This window comes from Manis javanica, chromosome 12, assembly GCF_040802235.1.
Source record: "Manis javanica isolate MJ-LG chromosome 12, MJ_LKY, whole genome shotgun sequence".
Taxonomy (NCBI): domain Eukaryota; kingdom Metazoa; phylum Chordata; class Mammalia; order Pholidota; family Manidae; genus Manis; species Manis javanica.
This window is the reverse complement of record NC_133167.1, coordinates 81237492-81261090: the sequence shown is the minus strand read 5'-3', so window position 1 is coordinate 81261090 and position 23599 is coordinate 81237492. Positions and strand designations below refer to the sequence as shown.

Genomic DNA, 23599 nt, shown 5'->3' with positions numbered 1-23599 from the left:
CTGCCCTGCCTCCCTAGCACCGGAGTCCCTGTCCCTTCAAGGCTTCCATAAAGCACCTGCCCACTGGTCCTGCAGGGAAAAACGCGCGATAATCTTTGTCCTCAGGCGCCGGTCCCAGGCACCCGCTCACCAGTCCCGCCGCCCTGCCTCCCTAGGAACGGTGTCTCTGTCCCTTTAAGGGTTCCAAAAAGCACTCGCCAAAAAAAAAACGGCTCCGTTTTCTTTCCACCTGCCGGGAGCCGGGGGGAGGGGCGCTCGCATCCCGCCGGGCCGGGGCTTGTATCTTACCGCCTTCACAAGGCACTGGGTTCTTGCAGGTGTGGATGTGGTCTGGGTGTAGTCCTGTGTCCTCTGGTCTCTATTTTAGGAAGAATTTTCTTTGTTATGTTTTCATAGGTCTATGTGTTTTTGGGAGGAGATTTCCACTGCTCCACTCACACGGCTATCCTGGCTCCGCCCCCTAATTTCTCTTTTTGACTGTTATTACTATGCTGAAATACAACAAATTTTTGCATGTTGATTTTTTATCTTGCAACTTTACTGCATTTATTTACTAGGTTTTTTTAGTGGATACTTTAGGGTTTTCTATACATAATATAAAATCTGTGAATAGTGACAGTCTTATTTCTTCTTTTCCAATATGGATGCTTTTTGTTTCTTTTTCTTACCAAATTGTCCTAGCTAGGACTTTTCAATACTGTCTTAAATAAAAGTGACAAGAGTAGACATTCTTGCCTTGCTCCTGATCTTAGAGGAAAGTTCTCAGCTTTTTACTGTTGATTATCATGTTGGCTGGGAGCTTGTTATATGTAGCCTGTATTATGTTCAGGTAGTTCCCTCTACCTCCATTTTATTGGGAGTTTTTATCATGAAAGGATGTTGAATTTTGTCGAGTGCTTTTTCTGCATCTACTGAGGTGATCATGATTTTTCCCCTTCGGTTTGTTAACATAGTGCATCGCACTGAGTGATTTGAGGAATTTGAATGAGTCATGCATTCCTGGAATTAATGCCAGCTGATGATGGTGTGTGATCCTTTCGTGCGCTCTTAACTTCAGTTTGCCAGTATTTTGTTGAGCATTTTGCACCTATGTTCATGAGGGATATTGGCCTGTAACTTTTCTTTTCTTTGTGGTGTCTTTGGCTTTGGTATCAAGGCAATGCTTTCCCTCATAAAATGAGTTTGGAAGTGTTCCTTCCATTTCGATTTTTAGAAGAGTTTGTAGCGTGTTTTTGTATTTTTTTGTATTTTCCAATTTTCACACTGACTTATTATTCCTATAATAACAAATGGTGTTTAAAAACTAATAAATTGGCAATTTTAACAAATTTTTAACCCCGTATATTAGATTTTAGAATGATAATCATTACATAGTATTCAATATACATTTAAATCTAAAAGGTGGTTATCTTTTTCAGTGTAATGGGTTCTGATGCAGGTGTTGTTACTCAAAAAGTCTTCCAGTTGATGGGATTGACTAATGCTGTGTTTGCTTTTTAGTATCTTTGTATTTGCTTGTGTTACTTAAACAATTTCCGTACTTTCTTTTATGACACTGCCTGAATACACATGCTGTGTGAAGTAGGGCAAATTCTATGACCATTTTAAGTTTTGCTCTTCCAGCTCTTCAGTAGGAATAATACTAATTGTGTGTGCATAATTAGGTTACTGTGAAGATTAAATTAATAAAACACTTGATGTGGGCTTGCTTAAGTACAACTATTTCAAAATGTTCATTATTACTTTTTATTAGTAATATTTATTACCTGCTAATGTACTTTATAAGACCCAATCCAGAATTACAGTTCACTTGTTTCCTATTATCATCAACATAGAGTTTGCCCAAACCTATTTAAACCATGATGTTTGAATATATTTTCTTTATGTTTTCTATTTTAGATTTTTTCTTCATTTAATATTACAATAATTCTATCTTCATTGGAGCTTTGGATGGATGAAAATAAAATTATGGTAACTGGAGATGCTAATGACTTATTACACAGATTTTTAAAATGGAAAAGATCATATCTTGTTTTGCGTCCACACGATGTGGCATTTTTACTTGTGTAAGCATATCTTGGCATTACTAAACCTTATACAGAAGCAACATACCTATATTTAACCAAATTTCAACCAATTTTTCTTACATATTAGATCATGTGAATACTGTTTTTCCACAACACAGATTTTGTAGCAGATTTATTGATATCAACCATCCCATTTATTGCTCTGTAGTTAACACTCATTCCTTCAGTCTTGTTACCATATGCTTTCTTAAAGTATATACATATCACTAAATAGCTTACTGCATAAAATGTTAACAATATCTGTCTGAAGCAATGTGCCTGAATTCTATGAGTACAGTAATTTGGCCTTTTCTCTTTATGCTTTATTTCCATAAAATAAAGCCAAAAATAACAAGGGTTTAGAAATAATTTTGTATATTTAATATCTCTGACGTACCATATTCACATGGTGTTGCATTTTACAAAATATAAACCTCCTTGTCAATTTAGTAACCTCTTTGTTTTTCTCTTATCAGTATTGAGGACATATGTATATTATATATTATATTATGCAAATGATCATATATATCTAAAATTATAATCTTTTAAATATTTTTCTGTCTTACAGATATGCCCCACCTTTGCATGGCTCTGGCTAATTCTGTCTGATTAAGGGGAGACTTCAGTCCATAAAGTGACTGACTGCCTATTTATAAACCATATTTCCTTATCTTTCTAATTTGAAATAATTTTAGTTATTTATTTATTATTTTGTTATTTTAGGAATTATTTACTTGAATTATTTTCAAGAAACATTACAGAAAGAATCATTATTTTCTCAACATTCCATATGAGAATACACTTTCTATTGTTGTCTAAGTCTATTTGATTGTTTTCAAGGGAAGCAGACACATTTATTCACTTCCTGTGATTTGTTACCTTAATGTTAGGTGATAATACCTATGAATTTATGATATAAATATGCAAAACAGAAATTGCATTAGGCACATTGAATATTAGTCATGCTTAATTTTACAAACTTATGTGATTATGATCCTTTCTTTAAACTTAAGTTACAGAGAAAAATCAAAGTATGTTGGTGCAACCTTTCAAGGGAAGATATGTGACCCTCAGTACGGAGGAGGTGTTGCTATGGTTGGTATAGTTTAATTTGCACAACTAAGATGTATATAGAATGCTATTTAGATTAATATACAGTTAGATATTTCCCTATTTTATTATTTCTATGTATCCTAAAATTTGCATAATGATTCTAGGGATCTTTGCCTCTGCTGCTGTTAAAGATGTTTGAATTATAAGAAGCCCTTATTGAACTTACTACATACAAAACTTGTGCAATTTTTTTTAGTCTTATAAAATGCTTATGAATTTTTCATATACTCAACATTTAATCATTAATTGATTTTAATTTCAAGGATGGATTTTTTAACTGTCTTTTAATTATGTAGCTAACATAATTATGAACCAGGTTAAAATTAAACTTTGAAGCTTATTTATCACCTGCCTTAAAGTGCTTCGTGGGGCATAGGTGAAGAATAACAGAATCACATGCCCTAATTGACATTATTAATCTTAGTAGAAAATCCTGGTGTATTGAAAGTTGGTATGTTTTTTGCCCTATTTCATAAAGCCTATCTATGGTTATTCTGATACATAGAACTTGCCTTTTTAAACTTTTTGTGCATTTGTACAATGTCTGCTGGAGTTTGGGAGGCGATATATAATGCTCTTGTTTCAGTGAACAAGGGAAGCTAAGTTAAAAAAATAAATAAATGAATCAATCAAATGGAGACACGTTTCATCTTTGAAATTCACAACTCAGAGTTTGGAAAATGTGGCTTATTGTTATGGGCAAGTCATTACTAGTCTCAAAAGCTGGAATATGACTGGTTTATCCAATCACATGCAACAGTAGGAAATCTTAAGAGCAGAACTGATTCTCTCCAAAGGCCAGCTAACTACCAGGAGAAAGGAAATGCCATCCTTTACTGGAAAGTCTGCAGCTCATGGGCAGAGGGTAGTGGTCTCTGCAGTGAAAGGAGCATTCAGAGAAAAGCTTTTCTTAATATTCTTCTTCCTATTTATTCTCCACACTTCACTTGGATAGTCATTGCCTGATCTTTCACTAGGAAAATCAGCAGCAGTCATTGTTTACTCACAGCAGTGAGCTGTTGAAGAAAACGGTGGAAACTCTGCCCTCTGATACTTAAACACCCAGTACCATCTCTCCCTTGGCACTATGTCCTTCCAGGGCTGCTCCTTTCTAAAAGTGTATAGCTGAAACCATAACTGAGTAGTTTTTGTTTGAGTAGAAGCAAGTCAGAAATCAACAGTTTTGATGTCCGCATCTCCTTGCCCTGGGCCACATGCATCCACCTGTCTTGCCAAGTTCACTTACTCCCAAAGGCTGACACAAGTCAGTTCTTGTCCTCAAGGACTTGCAACAGTACATATTACCAGACGTATTGTCTGTTGACTATGTAGATCCTGACTATTCAACTTCCTCCGGCCTCAGAGGAAAATACACTACACAACATATACCATTTGAAGCAGTTTTATTAAGTACTTATAACCAGGAATTTCAAACAAAATAAAGTGTAAGCTATCATAGAAAAGGATTAATTGCATAAGGGATAAGATCAATGCATGTGAAGCATAAATGATGAAATTGGAAAATCCGAATAAGGACATTTTACAGGAGACATTGGAAAAGTTAGGGAAGATAAAAGAAAAGTTAAGAGAAATGGATGATTAAAGTACAAGTACCAATATCTAGACATTAAGAATAATGGAGATGAAAATATTAAAATCATAAGAAAACTTTTGAAGGGAACATGAAAATAAATTTCACAGAATTACATTCACAGAACAGTTTCCAGCCACTGCCAGATCAACAAAATGCCTCTGTCAGGAAGTCCCTCTGGGAATCTCCTCATGATACCTCACACTACACCATCTGGCAGGAGGGGACGAACGTGGGTTGTCATATGCAAAGGGCACATGGAAAATAAAAAAAGAAGAGCAAAAATATGCACAACAATGAGATGAAAATATCAAATATGAAGACAAGTTGTTATGTTTCCAGAAGGAAGAAAATCATAAAATAAGGAAGACATTCCATAGTCAGAAAAGCCACATTGGATGCTAAAGGAATGTATTGAGGGTAAAAGTACTTTGAAGGCACAGTTCATAACTAAAAAGAAATCTGAGGCACAGTAAAAATATTTTCAGGCATATAAGCCCTCAAAAGATTTGCCAAACAAAAGACTAACATTCAGGACATATTGGTAGAAATTGTCTATTTCCATGAAAAGCTACAAGATTATGAAACTGAAAGTGAATAAATATAGCTAAAATTTTTTGTTGTCTTAAGATGCAAATAGCTGGAGCTGGGCTATCCAATGAATATTGGTCTTAACAAAAGCAAAGCACTGTAACAATCGAATGGAAGAAATGTAAACATAGCCAGGGAAGAAGAAATGTAAAAACAAGTAAGACAAATGGAAAATATAAAATAAAATGGTTTTAATATATCTTCATATGACAGCAATTATGTGAGTGTAACTGGATTAAACTCACCAAATCAGACAGAGTCTCTGATTTAAAATTTTTAAAAAGTACTTTTATTCTAAAAATTTTTTAATTAGTTATTTACAAGAGATATATTAATGGCAAAGTCAAGGTGAGTATAAAAATGATGAAATATATTCCACTTAAATAAGAAACAAGTAAAATGTTAATTCATTATTGAGGCAAATAGGCATAAATCTTCCATGCAGAAATTTTAGCATATATTTTGTTTGATTTATTCTAGGCATTTAGCCTTGTTTGATGATATCAGTAAATATATTTTAAATATAACTTAAGCATGTTTCTTTTATGGTGAAAGACAAATGATATACAATGACTTGTATCCAATGGTATTTCTATATTTACTTGTAGCTTTTGATTTAAATTCTTCTGTGTGCAATGTTGTCATGTGTCAATAAGAACAATTTTGTTCTTTTTTTCCTTTCCACTATATATATCTTTAAATTTTTTTTCTGTAATTAACTAGGGTCTCAAGAATAATATTCAGTTGAAAGAGTTGAATTGAATAATGTGTAATTAATAGCAGACATTCTTGTATCATTCCTGATCTCAGAGGAAAAACTCAATATTGTGTTATTAGGTATTATGTTTGCTTTAGGTTATTATAAACACTTTAATGTAATAATAAAGCTCAGTTTGTAAATCTAAGCTTTTTACAATGCATTTTATTTTTTAATCCCATCTTTGTACTTTTTAAAGGGAAATTAATCCTGCTTAAATGTATTTGAAGTTTTTTCCTAAATATCCCATTTTAGTAGCACATTACTACTATTGTTTTTGATTATCTCATATAATTTTTTTCTTACTTTGTTGAAAGAAACAATATGCTACAGAAGGGGTCATTTTATTACCTTTATATTAAATTAAATTGTCTTTTACGATATTATAGTGATCAATGTCAATGCCAATCAAAGTCTCAGCAGGTTTTTTTTTTTGGGTAAAAATTGACAAGCTGATACTAAATTCCTATGTGTAAATATAAAAGGGAAAATATATAAAACAACTTTGGAAGTTGAAGAAAAGTTGAAGATATAACTTCTTAAAAACTATAGTAATTAAGATACTGCAGTGTAGATAAACTGATCAGTGTAACAAAATAGGAAGTCTAAAAATACAACCTGACATATTTTTAAGAGATTTATGACAAATTGCCAAGGCAGTTTTGTCATGCACTAAACAAAAATGAAAAATTAAAATAAAATAGTGACAGTAGACTTTAAGTCAAAAGCATTGTTGGAAATTAGAAGATCATGATATGGGAAATCAATAATATCTAAATGTATCACAAATAATTTCTGCTGAAGTTTGAGGAGTGGGGGAGGAAAGGCAGAATAGTTAAGGAAATTAGTGTCTAATAAACTGGCAGAAAATAAACTGAAAATCAATGAGCTGATTATCCAAACGTATATGAGAAAATAAAAACAGAATAACATGAAAACAAGTGGAAGGCAGGAAATTAAGATAAAAGCAGAAACCTATGAAAGATTAGAGGTAGAATAGAGATATTCAAAAAGGATATTTAGACCTTAAAAACCTAAAAGGCAAGCATATTTCCAGCAGAACTGATTTTTATAAAACAGAGCAGGCTTATATTAATAAAATCATGAAAATAATGGGAAATGCTACAGATATAGATACTATTAAGGTAATAATAGAACACTGTATAACTTAGATAAATTTGAAAACATTGTTAAAGGGAGCCAGTAATTTACTAAAACTTGCACAAGAAGAAAGTAGAAATTCAGAATAACACCAAACTACTAAAGGAATTAATTTATCTGAAAGTATCACAAGGTAAAAGACAATGCTTTTAGGGGAGCATTCTACATGATTATGAGGGAACTGATTCTTTCAATCTCATACATTTGTAGAGAATAGAAAAAGAGAACACCTTTCACACAACTGGAAGTCAGCATTACCACAATAATAAAAATATCAAACGAGGTTGCTGCACAAAGGAAATTAGAGGCTAATTTATTCACTAACCTAGTGGAGGTAAGTCAAAATACTAATCAGCTGAATCCAGCCATCTATAAAGATAACAGACTATGACCAAAGTGATTTTATCCAACGAAAGTAGGATCATTTCACCTTAGAAATGTAAGATCATTTAACTTAAAATAATGTCATAATATTGTTTCAGTTAATAGCATTAGGATAATATGGTAAAAATGGACAGGATATATAGTAGATCAGAGAGAAAGTCTGAGGAGATGCTGAAAAGGAGGTATGAATGACGAGACAAAAGCAGTCACGGGAAGGTCTAGGAAATCAGTCCATGAGAAAGATCATTATTTCAAATGGAAATGAATGTCATGAACAAGGGTCATTGAAGTAGGTGAAAGTATGATTGTATAGGTCCTTGAAGATCATGATAAACAGTTTTGGATTTTATTCTCTTTGCAATGAGTAGGCACTACAAGTTTTTAAGCCAGAGAGAAGTATTTCTCCGGTAACCTTAAAGAGAAGTAATTGTCAGGGGGCAAGGGTACAAAGCAAGGAGACCAAATAGGAGACACTTGCAGATGAGTGAATATAAACTAGTATTTTATTCTCGGATATGTGAGTAGTTTTTATCTGGTATAAATTATGAAAATAAAACAGAAGGGCTTGCTAACTTATCAGATGCATTGCATGTATGATGGAAAAATCATTATTATGCCTCAGATTTGTCCTGAAAAACTAGGTAGAGGAAGGTGGGGTAGGCTTTGGAGGCAGATAGGAAATGGAAGGGTGGAAGAAGAGGTTTATTTTGTACCTGGACCTGTAAAGTTTGAGGAATGCTTGCGATGGCTAATTTATGTCAGTTTGGAGGGTTTTTTATGAGATTGATACTCAAATGGGTGAAATTTGTATAAAGCACATTGCTGTCCGTAATGTGGGTGGGTATCATACAGACAGTTGAAGGCCTGAATGGAACAAAAAGACCAACTCTGCCTAAGCAAGAGGGCATTCTTCAGCAGACTGTCCTTCAGGCTTCATCTGCACCATTGTATCACCTGGGTCTCCAGCCTGCTGGCCTTCAGACAGGAACTGCATCACTGCCTCTCCTGATCTGCAGGCTGCTGGCTCACTCTGCAGGTTTTGTACTATTTCTCTAATTGGTACAATGGCTAATACTTAAAAGATAGATGCACGATAGAGAATATGATGATGCTGATGAGAGGGAGAGAGATAGGTACATAGATACAGAGATAGATGGATAGGTTGTTTTATGGGATTGATTACCCAAATTCATACCTCTGCTGTCTCCCTGGCACATGTCAGTTTCTTGAGGCTGCCCTTTTTAGTTGCCTGGATAGACCCTTTCCCACTTCTATGGCCAAGCAGGGGGAGACAGAGTACAAGAAAACAAAACTATGCCAACTACACTTCAATAATAAATAAACAAATAAATAACAAAAAGAACCCACCTTGTTTGAACCCAAGCTGTTGAAGCCACAGCTCCACCGAAAGGAGAGGAGGAGGTGGTTGCCTGGAGGTGAGCTCTGACTGCAGATTCCCGCACAGAGCTACCTGGGGCTGCCGCTGCCCCTTCAGAGCCATCTGGGGGACAAGGCATGGGAGAACAGAGGAGCAGGAGAGAAAAATAAACGGGATTTCCCCACTCTCCCTGAGATGTAGGAGTTTTCTTTCCCACTCCTCAATCCAGAATTAGAAAATTTCTCCTGATTCTCTCTGTACACTACTACAGTGCTCACCTCCAAACTCTGGCTACGGGCCATCAGGCCAAAGGATATAAACTCACTTCCAGGTCGGCGGTGCTGTGAATTCTAGTGTTCTTCCCTTCTGACTGCTTGTACTTTCAGACTTGTCAAGAGAGTAGCCCCTCTATTCTGTGCAGGTTTTAGTGGGAGAGATAGAACCCTGTCTTGAAGTGTATTCATCAAAATGTTATTAGATGTATTTGAAGACGCAGTGTAATCTGTGGATTTTCCCTAAGCTTCATATGTTTTTGTATGGTCCAAATGTGGTATAATAAGTATCTTACATTTATAAAAAGAAGAATGATAAAGGCATTTTAGTTTTGAAAAGAGTTTAAGTAACTGAGGAAGAATGGATAGCCAGCATTCTTATCATCAGTCATCATTTACCATAATGTAAATTAAATCAGTGGGTTAATTTATGATTTTTTAAAAAATGTATGTAACATTCATAGTAAGTCTTCATCTTCAAATAAATTATAAATGAACACAATCTATTAATAATTTCCCACATTATGTGTGTATCTTTAAAGATTTTCTTTCTTGGGTACAAATATGACTATAACTATTGTTATATATAATTAATAAGTTATTGGGGTCTTTTTTTTCTTGGACTGATGCCACCAAGTGAACAGGACGTTTGCATTTTGGTAACATTTCAGATTTTACTCTTCATATTCTTCTCATATTGGTAATTGCTACCTATAACATATTAGGCCAACTTGGATGGCATTTCTGTGGTTAACATATTAAATGTCTTTATTATGTTTTATCAAAGGACAGTTTTTAATAATTCATTATTCTCTAGGTAAATGAATTATCTCCTAACATGTGAGTGTGTACATGTATTTTTTTTTCCAGGATCCCGGAAGCTTAAATCTGGAATCACTTGCAGTTATTATGGCTCAACTACTGAGCCTCAGTATGGGAATAGCTATGATGACATTAACAAATGCCAGTGCTCAGGAGCTATCTGCATAATGAACCCAGAAGCCATGTAAGATGCTTTATATATGTGGTTTATATGAAAATAAGTTGGTGTATTTAGTTTAAGAAAGTCTAGTTATTAAAATAATAATGGTTGAATATAAGCTGTGATCAGTGACCCCCCAAATCAATATATGTGTATGTGTTTATATGTATATATATATGTATTCAATGCCAGTGCTGTATATCTCTATCTCTGTATCTCCTGTAATCTAATGACACACTTGCTTTCTCATATGGTATTTAACTCTACATTTATTACTTGTGCTTATTTGAATGATCTTTATCATTTAATGGATGATTTGATAAGCAAGAATGATTTATTAGTACGGCCTCGTCTGTATGACTCTCCTTCATTCTGCCTTGGCTCAGCCTAGCTCTTGGTATCTATTGATTTCAGATGTAATTTATTCAGCCTTCTGTCAATAGAGAAGGTCTTTTGCAGTGTTCTTATCGTGCCTCAAAGACCTAGTGAGTTTGTTTGCTGTTGCCATCAGTATTCTCAGGGTACACTGTGAGGTTTTACAGAATCAGGACTGAATAGTCGGGGGAGTTGGGGAAACTGTCGTGCAGTTGGTGGCTGGAGCCTTACTCCTGGTGGACAATTCCTGGAACCATTTCCTGCTTCTCAGATGTCCTAGAGAATCAAGCCCCACTGCTTACAGCAACAAATGATGACATCTCATTCTCTCCATTCCTTCCCTCCTGGTTTCACAATCATTTTCCTAGAAAAACTTGCACTCCAATGTTTATCTCAGGCTCTGATTCGGGAGGAACCCATATGAAAATAATGATCCCAGAGGTGGCTATAGAAAACAAAACTTAGGTGATCATGGAACTGGATCAATACATGGTCTGATGGCAGCAGACTATTGTTATTAATGATCTTGAGTGCTGCTTATTAAATTTTTACTTATCTTTGATTATAGTTTTTAGTGATGGTGAGGATATGTTGCTTGTGATACTGTGCGATGATTACAATGGTTATAATGAAGAAGAAATGATAGGAAGGATTAGAAGATCTTAAACAGGAATAGCTTCTTGGAACCTCTGCCTCCTCCTACATATTGTGCAGGTGTCTCTGCTCACTTTTGAAAGTAGGTTATTTTGTTGGGGTGTCTGAATTATTCTCATCATGGTTGGCATCCTACAAAAGACAGTATTTTCTCATTTTTTTTTCTTTGGAGAAATTATTAAGTGTAAATAGATTGGCCTTTAATTGTTTTTTCTAATTGTACCTGATGATATTACTCTGAAATTTCCGATTGTAGCATATTGAGATTTTATTGAACTTGTATCCTACAGCTTTGCTAAATTAACTTATTAGTTCTGAGCCTTTAGCTTTATTAAAATTTTACACATGTACAACCACATATTGTACAGTTTTACATTTTCCTTTTCAATCTTTATATTTTTTTCAATTTCTATTTTTTGCCTTATACAGTGGTTAAGACCTCGACTACAATGTAAACTATGTGTGGCTGTCTTTGCTGTGTTTCTGGCTTATGGGGCAGATTCCTTACTCTTTCACCATTAAATGTGTTAGCTGAAGGTTTTTCATGCAGGCTTTTTAATTAGGTTGAAAAAGTTCCTTTTTATTCCTTGTTTGCCCAAGATTTTGTCCTAAATAAATTTTATCACGTTTTGAGATGAATGTATTTTTTCTACATTATTCTGTTAGCCATTAAAGTATTTTTTATTGAATTATAAATATTTGAATAACAGTTTTTAAACAGTTTTTTTCCTGGGATGAACTACATTTGGACATATGCATTATTATTTTATGTATTTATCCTATTTGTTGCATGATTTTTCTCTAATATTTATGAGGGGCACTGGTTTTTATCGGGATTCTCTTGTAGTTCCTTTGAAGGGTTTAAATTTTGGGATAACAGTGGACTTTTTTGGAAAGTTGGTATTAATTCTTCCCAAATTATTTGATAGAATCTACCAGTGAACCCATCTGAATGGAAATAGACATATTTTTGGGAAGATGTTTAATAATTCATTTTTAAAATATAAGGGTATTTATTTAGATTTTGGTTATTTTCAAAGTATTTTCATTGAAATTAATTTGCTGTAAATTTTTGTAATCTTCGATTATTTCCTATGAAAGTCACTGGGCTTTCCAGTGACAATCTCTTTTATATCTGATACAGACAACTGGCATTTTCTCCTTTATTTCTTAATCCCTCTCACTTGGGCTTCATCAATTAATAGATTTTTTTCCAAAGACCACATTTTAATTATATTGGCTCTTTCCCATCACTTGTGTATGTTGGACTCTGGAGTTTAGGTGATAACTTTGAGTTGGAGATAAAGGTATCAGAGCTAGCTGGTAGAGGAGTTATCTATAATAATCCAGTATAGAACTGGGTGAGATATCTATGAATAAGTATTGATAAAGAAGGGAAAAGCCCACTCTTCTTTGTTAATGCAAAGGTATTACGATATTTAGAAGTCATGAGTGGAAAGAGAAGAAGCAGAGAAGGTGCTCTGTGAGATAAAAGCTGCAAGTGACAGCAGTGGCATGTATCAGCCAACACACTTCATTGATTAGTTAGTTATGCCTACCAAAAATATTTAAACTCTTGCACAGTTGACTTCCCAGGCACAGAAAATGAAAGTTTGACACTTTAAAAAATTGAGCCTTTTGTCTGTTGTGGAATGCTATTGAAGAGCTTTATTCTGAGGCTAGGCAGTTTATGGAAGCATCATTTACCTAAAAATTTGATGTTTGATATATTTTTAGTCATTCCACTGGTGTGAAGAGCTTTAGTAACTGCAGCATGGAGGATTTTGCACACTTGATTTCAAAGCCAAGTTCCCAGTGTCTTCGAAATCAGCCACGCTCAGATCCATCATACAAAGCTGCCGACTGTGGCAATGGAGAAGTGGAACAAGGAGAGCAATGTGACTGTGGGAGTGAGGAGGTTGGTACTGGTTTGGAAGAATATACAGCAGAATTACATCAAAGTGATTAATTGATTTATATAGAGTTACCCTGCCATTTTCCCTAGTTTGTCAAACTCACTTTGCTATGAATATCTGCAGAAAGCATGTAGGGATTACAATACTAATGGGTGCACTTGTACATTGGTAAATGGATTCAGTGGTTTGTCAATTATCCACATAGGTGATTTTTCAAGGTCATTAATCCAGTAGCTGAGCTGACCTCAGTTTATACTTCCCCTGGGGAGTGTGTCCCTCCTCAGTACAGGCATACCTCAGAGATACTGTGGTTCTGTTCCCGACCACAATAAAGCAAGTTGAATGAATTGTTTGGTTTCCCAGTGCACGTAAAAGTTGTGTCACACTATATTGTAACAGTCTCTTAGGGGTGCAACAGCACTATATCTAAAAAAAAAAAAAGCAATGTGCACACCCTAGTTAAAACATTTTGTTGCTAAAAAATGCTACCATCATCTTAGTTTTCAGTGAGGTATAATCTTTTTGCTGCTGGAGGAGATTGCTTTGATGTGGACGGCTGCTGGCTGATCAGGGTGGTGGTTATTGAAGGTTGGGGTGACTGAAGTCATTTTTTAAAATAAGATGATGATGAAATTTGCCACATCCATTGACTCTTCCAAGCAATTTCTCTGTAGCATGTGATGCTGTTTGATAGCATTTTATCTGCAGCAGCCCTTTTTAAAACAGTGGAGTCAATCTCCTCATACCTTGCCACCGCTTTATCATCTTTATGTAATTTTATGTAATATTCTAAATCCTTTTGTTGTCATTTCAACAATCTTCACCAGGAGTAAAGTCCATCTCCAGAAACTACTTTCTTTGCTCTTCCATGAGAAGCAACTCCTCAGCCATTCGTTTTATCATGATTTTGTGGCAATTCAGTCAGATAGATCTTCAGCTTCCGCTCCTAATTCTAGTTCCCTTGCTATTTCCACCACACCTGCAGTGACTTCCTCCACTGAAGTCTTGTGCCCCTCAAAGACATCCAGGAGGGTTGTAATCAACTTCTTCCAGTTTTCTGTGAATGTTGATGTTTGATCTCTCCTCATGAAATGGTCTTAATGACATCTAGAATGCTGAATCCATTTCAGAGGATTTCAACTTACTTTGCTCAGATCCATCAGAGAAATCACTATCTGTAGCACTTACAGGTTTACAAAATATATCTCTTGAATAATAAGATTTGAAAGTTCAGATTACTCTTTGACCCATGGGCTGCAGAATGGATGTTGTGTTAACAGGCATGAAAACAACCTGAATTCTGATGTCCATCTCCACCAGAGCTCTTGGGTGACCAGGTGCACTCTCCGTGAGCAGGAATAACTTGAATCTTTTTTCTGAGCAGTAGGTCTCAACAGTGGGCTTCAACAACTCAGTAAACCATGTTGTAAACAGATGTGCTGTCATCTAGGCTTTCTTGTTCCATTGATAGAGCCCAGGCAGAGTGGATTTAACAATTTTACTGGGCCCTAGGATTTTTGGAATGGCAGTTAAGCATTGGCTTCAACTTAAGAGTCATGAGCTTCATTAGCCCTGAACAAAAGGCTTGGCCTGTCCTTTGAAACTTTGAGGCCAGGCATTGACTTCTCTCTAGCTATGGAAGTCCTGGACGGCATCTTCTACATTTCATCTACATTGAAAATCTGTTGCTTAGTGTAACCACCTTCATACATTCACTAAGCTAGATCTTTTGGGTAACTTGCTGCAGCTTCTCCATCAGCACCTGATGCTTCACTGGCACTTTTCTGTTAACGGAGACGGCTTCTTTCCTTAAACCTCATAAACCAACCTCCCATAGCTCCCAGATTTTCTTCTGCAACTTCCTCCCCTCTCTCAGCCTTCATAGAATTGAAGAGAGATGGGGCTTTGGTTTTCCTTACTAAGCTTAATCGTTTCTAGCTTTTGATTTAAAGTGAGAGACATGCAACCCTTCTTTCGAGTTGGACACTTAGAGACTATTGTAGGTTATTAATTGGCCTGAATTCAATATTGTAGTGTCTCAGGGAATAGGGAGGCCTGAGGAGAGGGAGAGAGATGGGGAAACATGGTCAGAACATGCACACATTTGTCCATGAAGTTTGCTGTCATTCTGTGGACACACTTTATGGTGCATAAAAAAATGTACAATACTAATTTCAGAGATCACTGATCACAGACACCACAACAAATATAATAATGGAAAAGCTGGAAGCATTGTGAGAATACCAAAATGTGACACAGACACATAATGTGAGCAGATACCATCAGGAAGATAGAGCCAATAGACTTATTTGGTACAGAGTTGCCACAAACCTTCAATTTGTAGAGAACAGTTTCTGTGAAGCACAATACAATGAGGTATGCCTGTATTTATTTTTCACCTAAGATCTTCTGCCATTCAGAAAGATAGATATGAAGCTTTCACAACTGGATATGGAAACACAAGAAGCACACTTGTGGCATGGAATATTTAATATGTAAGTACAAACGATTTGGACCATACTTAACCAATAAACATGTGTTTCCAACCCACAGAAATCTTAGATCAAACTGGATCTAAGGGATTGGAGTGAGGTGGGAAGAGTAGAAATAAAGGGAATGCATTGAGGGAGAGAGGGAGACGGTGAGACTCATAGAGAATGGTATGGACATGAGAGAAATAAGACCTGAATGGAGCTGAGCGTTCCCTGCTGCAGTAGCTGAGGTCATTTGTGTACATGAAAAGTGTATTTTTAGATACCTAGCTACATGATGTGCTTTGATGGAATTATCCCCCAATACCCACTTGTTTTGTTTGGGTCTGAATGGAAATCCCTTGAAAATTTCTAATGAAAATCGACAGTAGTGTATCTGATTAGCTCTATTAAATGTTATATAATTGAGTCACAAAGCCCTGTGACAAAACTTTACCCTCTGGAATCCCATAAGGAGAGCAATAGCAATGACATTGACTAAACACAACAGATCTGGAAAATACTGCAAATTCAATATGCCTTAGTATCATGTGATAGCTTAGATTAAGACTACTGAAATCCAGGACAACATACCTCTTCACATTCAAATGAAATTTTGCTCAATCAGCCCTATTTCAAGTCCCTGGGAATTTAGAAGTGTGTGTGTATGTGCGCGTGCGTGCGTGCGTGCAGTGTTCTTCCAGCTTTCTCCTTTCTTACCTTTTGCTTTAATTAAGCCTGATAAAAGAATTTTGAAAACAAAATCACTGGGCAGAGATGATTTATAGCATAACAGAAGGCATAATAAAATGTGGGTGAGTGATATAAAGTTGATAATTTCAGTCATGTTCAGAAATATTTTCTAGCTCTTCATCTTTAGAGAATTAAAGTAAACTTTGAATAGATCATAAAAGTTATAGACTTACTAAAATAGAGTCAATTCCTAAAGGTTGATTAAGAACCAGTCACTGTAATGAAACTGTTAAATCATAACTTCTATTTATTTCACATCTTGTGTTTCTCTGTCTACAAAAGGCAGAGAGATCTTCCCGGTATCTTGGCTTTGGGAAAGTTTAGGGCTTCAAAATATCTTACTACCAACATGGTCAAGTATATGCTAGGGATATAAAGAACACATGGTCTAGCACACAGTAGGTAACTGATAAATTAATAATTCAGTGGCTTAATTTTTTTATAAATTGGCCAGCATCAAGCTAAGCATCTCTCTATATACTATATAATATGCTGTCGTCATTAAAATATCTGTCCAATGTGAATACAAGTTGGAAGGTACGTCAGAGCATCCAATTTCCCTTTCAGGAGTGTGCTTCTTTGCCAGCCTCGTGCTGTGATTCCAAGACGTGTACACTGACAGTCGGTTGAGTCTGCGCCTCAGGACCATGCTGTACAGGCGGTCAAGTAAGAGCCCATTAAAAAAGTGTCTGCATTGCCTATGTAAGTAGTTTTCATTCCTCATAACATTTATATGTTCACATTCTGCTTAATTCAATATCACCTGCCTCACTCCACCAGTACACACAGAAAGGAGAAAAATGTAGGTCTGCCTCTGGTGAATGTGATCTCCCTGAATACTGCAATGGATCCTCTGCATCATGTCAAGAAAACCTTTTTGTTCAGGATGGCCATCCGTGTGGAGAGAATCAGTGGCTCTGTGTCAGTGGGATCTGTGTCAGCGGCACAACACAGTGCCCGGATGCATTTGGTGAAAGTATTTATTATAATTTGATTTTCCACATGTGTTTTTTTTTTCCTGGACACTAAAGAAACAGATGTTGCTAGGTAAGAGTGATTTGTTAAATAATGTGATTTTGAGTATAAGTCTCTTAAAGGCTCATAGGAAGAGAAAATGTATACTATGAGGAAAAAAATCATACAGGTTGTCTAGGATTAAAATTCTGAATTATTTTCACAAAATAAAGGGAAAGATTCAAAATCCATGGAATCTTCACTCAAGAAGGCAGAAGGCAGACAGAAAACACAGGCTACACTTGTGTCTTTCATTCCATATCCATGGTTTTCTAATAGAAGATCTCACCTAAGCCAAGCCTGACCTACAGCTTTTAGAGTCTGCCTATGTCCCTAGGATCACCAGTGGCTGAGAATTGTTCCCTAAGATACATGAAGTTTCTCTCCTGTGGAAATTTTAATGTTCAGTGGTCTTAGGTGCCACTGTACTCAAATGCCTTTCTAATAAAATAGAAAAGTTTTAGCGATTGAAATTTAAGGGGGGCTGTCAAAACTGTGCAATCTTTTTTCCATGAGGCTTCCTTGAAGCTCTGAAACTGCTCAGGAACTTGGTGAATTAGGTCAGAAACATTAAAAAGCCATTACATATTTCCCTGCAGTCACAGGATGATCAAAAACCTGTGGTGGAGGAATCTTACCTCCAGAAAATCTTAAGCCGTTTTCTAAAAGCTTTCGCTGCATTTTGAAGCTCCTCTGTTAACAGGCTAGGACACTGTTCTGTGGTTCTCCAAACAGAACCAGCTCAACATACCTCTTCACATTCAATAGGGTGGTATATTAAAAAGATAGATAATAGAAAGTGGCAAAATAAGATGTGGCAAAATCAGGACATTTATGCATTGCTGGTGGGAATATAAAATGCTGTAGCTGCTTTAGAAAACAGTTTGGCAGTCCCTCTAAATGTTAACATAGCAATTGCACCCTTAGTATATACCGAAGAGAATTGAAAAATCTGTCCCCCAAAATGATCATAGCACCATTACTCATAGTAGAAACAACGCAAATGCTCATCAGCTGATGAATGAGCTAACAAAATATGGAATATTATTAGGCAGTACAAATGAATGAAATGGTGATATTTGCTAAATGTGGTTGAATTTTTAAAATATTGTGTTGACATAAGGAAGCTGGCCACAAAGGCCCACATATTCTATGATTCCATTTATATTAGGTGTACAGAATAGGCAAATAGAGACAAAAAGTAGATGAGTGGGTGCCTGGGGCTGGGGAAGGGGGAGAGAGGAGGAATGTGTATGTTGTTCGACATATATTCAGTTTAATACTACAGCATATTGATAGCCACCTTTTCTGTCACAATTTAATATTCCTGAATGTGGAGCAATACAGTATCTGTTTTCTTTTATGGATTGTATAGTTCTTGTTCTTAAATGTGGGTCTATAATCCATTCTGAGTTAATTTTTGTGTATGGTGTGAGATATGGTTCCAACATAATTCTTTAGCATGTGGACATCCGGTTGTCTCAGCATCACTGATGAAAAGATGATCATTCCCCCATTTAATTGACTTGGCACCTCTGCTGGAAAAACTTTTGACTGTAAACATAAGGGTTTATTTCTGGACTACCAATTCTATTCCATTGATCTATATGTTAATATACTTACGTCAGTAGCACTACTGCCTCAATCACTGTAGATTTGTAGTTTGTTTTGAAATCGGGAAATGTGAGTAATCCAGGCTTTTAAAGATTATTCTGGGTCTCTTGCATTTCTTGAATTTTAGAATCAACTTGTCAATTTCCACGGAAAAAGCGGCTAGAATTTTGATGATAATTGTAATGTTACATCAAGTATATTAAGGCTTCAAATCCATGAACATGGGGTGTCTTTCCAACTGTATCTTATTTAATTATTTCATGTTAAATGTTTTATAGTTTTGTAATTATCACTGTATAGGACTTGCACTACTTTTGTTAAATTTATTTCCTGATATTTTATTCTTTTTGATGTTATTAGAGATAGAATCTTTAAACTTCATTTTTGGGTCATTCATTACCAGATACCAATTGATTTTTAATATTAAACCTTTATCCTTCAACCTTGTTGAAATCTTTTATTAGTTCTAATGGTTATTTTTAGAGGATCACTATGATTTCTATATGTCAGAAAAATTTCAAATGAAAATGGATATAATTTTATTTTTTAATTTACAACATGTGCATGCCTTCTATTTTTTCTTCTTAGCTATTTTTCCGGCTAGGACTTACACTACAATGTTGAATAGGAAGAGCCCAGGGCAGATATTCTAAATTGTTAGTTATCTTGGGGTCGCATTTTTAGCCATTAACTATGATGTTACCTATGGTTTTTCATAATCCTCTTTATTAGGTTGAGGAAGTTCTAGTTCTGTTACTCAATTAGTTCAGTTTTTTTTTTCTTTTATCAATAAAGAGGTTTTTCAGTCCTCATATGTGTCTATTGAAATGATCATTTATTTTGTCTTTTATTTGTTAATATAGTACATTACACTAATTGCTTTTGAAACTTGCATTCTTGGAAAAAGCCCCACTCTGTCAGCATGCATTACCTTTTTTTATGTTGGTGGATATGATTTGCTGGTATATGCTTGAGGATATTTTTCTTGTAACCAAATACATACAACAAAATTTCCTGTTTTTACCATTTTAAGTGTACAATTTAGTGCCATTAGGTGGATTTGCATTTTTGCACACATTACCATCATCCATTTCTAGAACTTTTTCAATTTCCAAACTGAAACTCCACACCCATTAAATAATAACTCAGTCCACCATCTTTCTGTCTCTACTGTCTGGTAAACACTAGTCTTTCTGTCTCTATGAAAAGTGACTACTCTAACTGGATACCTGATACAAGCAGAATCATACAGTATTAGTCCTTATGTGAATGCCTTATTTCACTTAGCATAACGTCTTCAAGGTTCATCTATATGTCAGAATTTCCCTCCTTTTTAGGGGTTGAATAATATCCTACTGCATGCGTGCGTGTGCGTGTGGCTGCACACACACACATGCACACACCAGATTTTGCTTATCCATTCATCTGTCAACGGACTCTTGGGTCACTTCCATGTTCTGGCTATTGTGAATAATATTGCTATGAACATGAGCATGCAGATAATCATTCAAGTCTCTACTTTCAGTTCTTTTGTGTACACACCCAGAAGTGGAATTGCTGTATCATATGCTAATTCTATTTTGAGTTTTTGAGGAATTGCCTTACTGTTTCCCATAGCAGCTGCACCATCTTACATGCCCACCAGCAATGCACCAGAGTTCCAGTATCTCTACATCCTTGTAAATACTTGTTATTCTTTTTGTGTGTGTGATCATAGCCATCCTAATATGTATGAGATGGTGTCACATTATGGTTGTGATTTGTATTTCCTTAATGATTAGTAATGTTGAGCATTTTTTCATGCGCTTTCTGGCTATTTGTATATCTGTTTTGGAGAAATTGCTGTTCAAGTCCTTTGCCCTTTGTTTTTGTTTTTTTTTTTAGATTTAAAACAGTATTTATTCTTAAAGAGATTTTATATTAAAATTTTAAAAATTTACAAAGCATCATGATTTTAAATGTAAGAGTTTAAAATTTTCTGTCTCATTTTCTGTTAACCCAGTACCCCTTTCCCATGTCAACTGGTATCACCAGTTTCTCATTTTGCTGATTTTTAAGATAAAGTATCAGCAAGAGAGCCAGTGAGTTTTCTTGGTCACTGTACAAGTCATTAGAAATTAGTGTATCCTTTTTTTTTTTTTTGAAAGGGCATCTCTCATATTTATTGATCAAATGGTTGTTAACAACAATAAAATTCTGTATAGGGGAGTCAATGCTCAATGCACAATCATTAATCCACCCCAAGCCTAATTCTCGTCAGTCTCCAATCTTCTGAAGCATAACGAACAAGTTCTTACATGGTGAACAAATTCTTACATAGTGAAGAAGTTCTTACATGGTGAACAGTACAAGGGCAGTCATATCACAGAAACTTTCGGTTTTGATCATGCATTATGAACTATAAACAATCAGGTCAAATATGAATATTTGTTTGATTTTTTTTTTTGAAAGGGCATCTCGTATTTATTGAACAAATAGTTAACAACAATAAAATTCTGTATAGGGGGGGTCAGTGCTCAATGCACAATCATTAATCCATCTCAAGCCTAATTCTCATCAGTCTCCAATCTTCTGAAGCGTAACGAACAAGTTCTTACATGGTGAACGAATTCTTACATAGTGAATAAGTTCTTACATGGTGAACAGTACAAGGGCATTCATCACAGAAATTTTTGGTTTGGATCACGCATTATGAACTATAAACAATCAGGTCAAATATGAATATTTGCTTGATTTTTATACTTGATTTGTATGTGGATCCCACATTTCTCCCTTTATTATTATTATTATTTTTATTTTTAATAAAATGCTGAAGTGGTAGGTAGATGCAAGATAAAGGTAGAAAACGTAGTTTAGTGTTGTAAGAGCAAGTGTAGATAGATGATCAGGTGTGTGCCTGTAGACTATGTGTTAATCCAGGCTAGACAAGGGCAATAAAACATCCACGGATGCAGCAGATTTCTCTCAGAACAGGGGGGGGAGAGGTTCTAAGCCTCACCTCTGTTGATCCCCAATTTCACACCTGATGGCCCCCCTGCTACTGTGCCTGTCTTAGGTTGTTCCTCCTTTGAGGAATCTTACCCGTCTCTGGCTAACCAGTCATCTTCCGGGGCCATACAGGGAAATGTAAAGTTGATAAGTGAGAGAGAAGCCATACTGTTTGAAAAGGTTAGCTTTTTACTTCTTTGCAGATTTATGCCCTGTGGCTTCTATGCCCAGCATTTGTCTTGAGGTATCTTTACCACTTGGAAGAATTATGATACATGGTAAATTCGATATGAGGCACAAATTCTATTTAAGGGTTGTAATTAGGAAGGAAGAAGAAAAGCTATAGAAGTAGCAGGCGGAAGAAAACATGGGAAGATTGATTATTTCTTTGACATATCTTCTTGTAGAGTAACTTAAGCATGTATAGGTTTTAAACTACTAATTAAATTGTGCATACACATTAACATAATGGGAATACAGTTACATAACCAAAGCAGGTCTATAATTACCAGCCATCTCCAGTGAAGCCAAGAAAACCAGTTGGGCACCCTAGGCATTTGTGAAAATTTGTCTATGATATGATGGATATTGTCCAACTGTACTTGAACAGTCTGAGAGAAATCAGACAAATTAAAACAACCCATTCCTGGGAACTGTTCACATCCCATATGTTTTTTTAACAGTAGATAGTCTGTAGTTGTAAGATTTTGGAGCGCTACAACTTACACTTCTCCTAATTCTTGGTTGAGTTCCAACAGTATAGATCCAGTCAAATTTGTTGTTTTACTGAAAGCACAGGCCAGCTTAGATATCTCCTTCTTCATTCCAATGGCAAGTCCAGGAACTGGTGGGATGGATGCAGCTACAACTGCAGCATCACCTGGATCTTTGTTGAGGATTTTTGATGATCATCTTTTGGTATGACTCTTCCAGAGAGTGCTGATGTTGGAAGTTCTTCTTCATATCGTATCTTAGTTCATTTTCTGGGTAGCCAAATTAGGCTTTGATCCTCTGTATAAACACAAACAGACCCTTTGCCCACACTATGATATGCCCTTTATACCATTGTGTAGAACTCATTGGAGGTCACCACACAGGAACTCCTTTTTTTTTTTTTTAAGAGAAAGGAATATTATCAGAAAAATGTACCTCCATAGCCGATCATCTGACACCCTTTAAATGATCAAAATTAAGGATATTTAAAGCATGGATTAATCATTGATTTACAGTTAGTTTTATCCTATCAGGGAGTAATCCCCCTTTTCTTTCTTTTTTTTTTGTTATCATTAATCTACACTTACGTGAAGAATATTATGTTTACTAGGCTCGCCCCTATACCAGGTCCCCCCTATAAACCACTTTACAGTCACTGTCCATCAGCATAGCAAACTGTTATAGAATCACTACTTGTCTTCTCTTTGTTGTACATCCCTCCCCTTTCTCCCTCCCCCACACGCATGCTAATCTTAATACTCCCTTTCTCCTTTTCCCCCCTTATTCTTCCCTACCCACCTGTTCT

The 23599-nt window shown here is 35.7% G+C and overlaps 1 protein-coding gene across 1 annotated transcript; it reads left to right on the top strand.

The window, feature by feature from the left end:
• Nucleotides 1-1422: 1422 nt before the first annotated feature.
• Nucleotides 1423-19904, top strand: LOC140845309 (disintegrin and metalloproteinase domain-containing protein 2-like). Its single transcript, XM_073219288.1, is given in 8 exon segments — nucleotides 1423-1485; nucleotides 1900-2066; nucleotides 3080-3161; nucleotides 10184-10253; nucleotides 10256-10319; nucleotides 13062-13242; nucleotides 17032-17130; nucleotides 17245-19904. Coding segments are annotated over 8 exon segments (975 nt in total). The 3' UTR covers nucleotides 17494-19904.
• Nucleotides 19905-23599: the final 3695 nt, after the last annotated feature.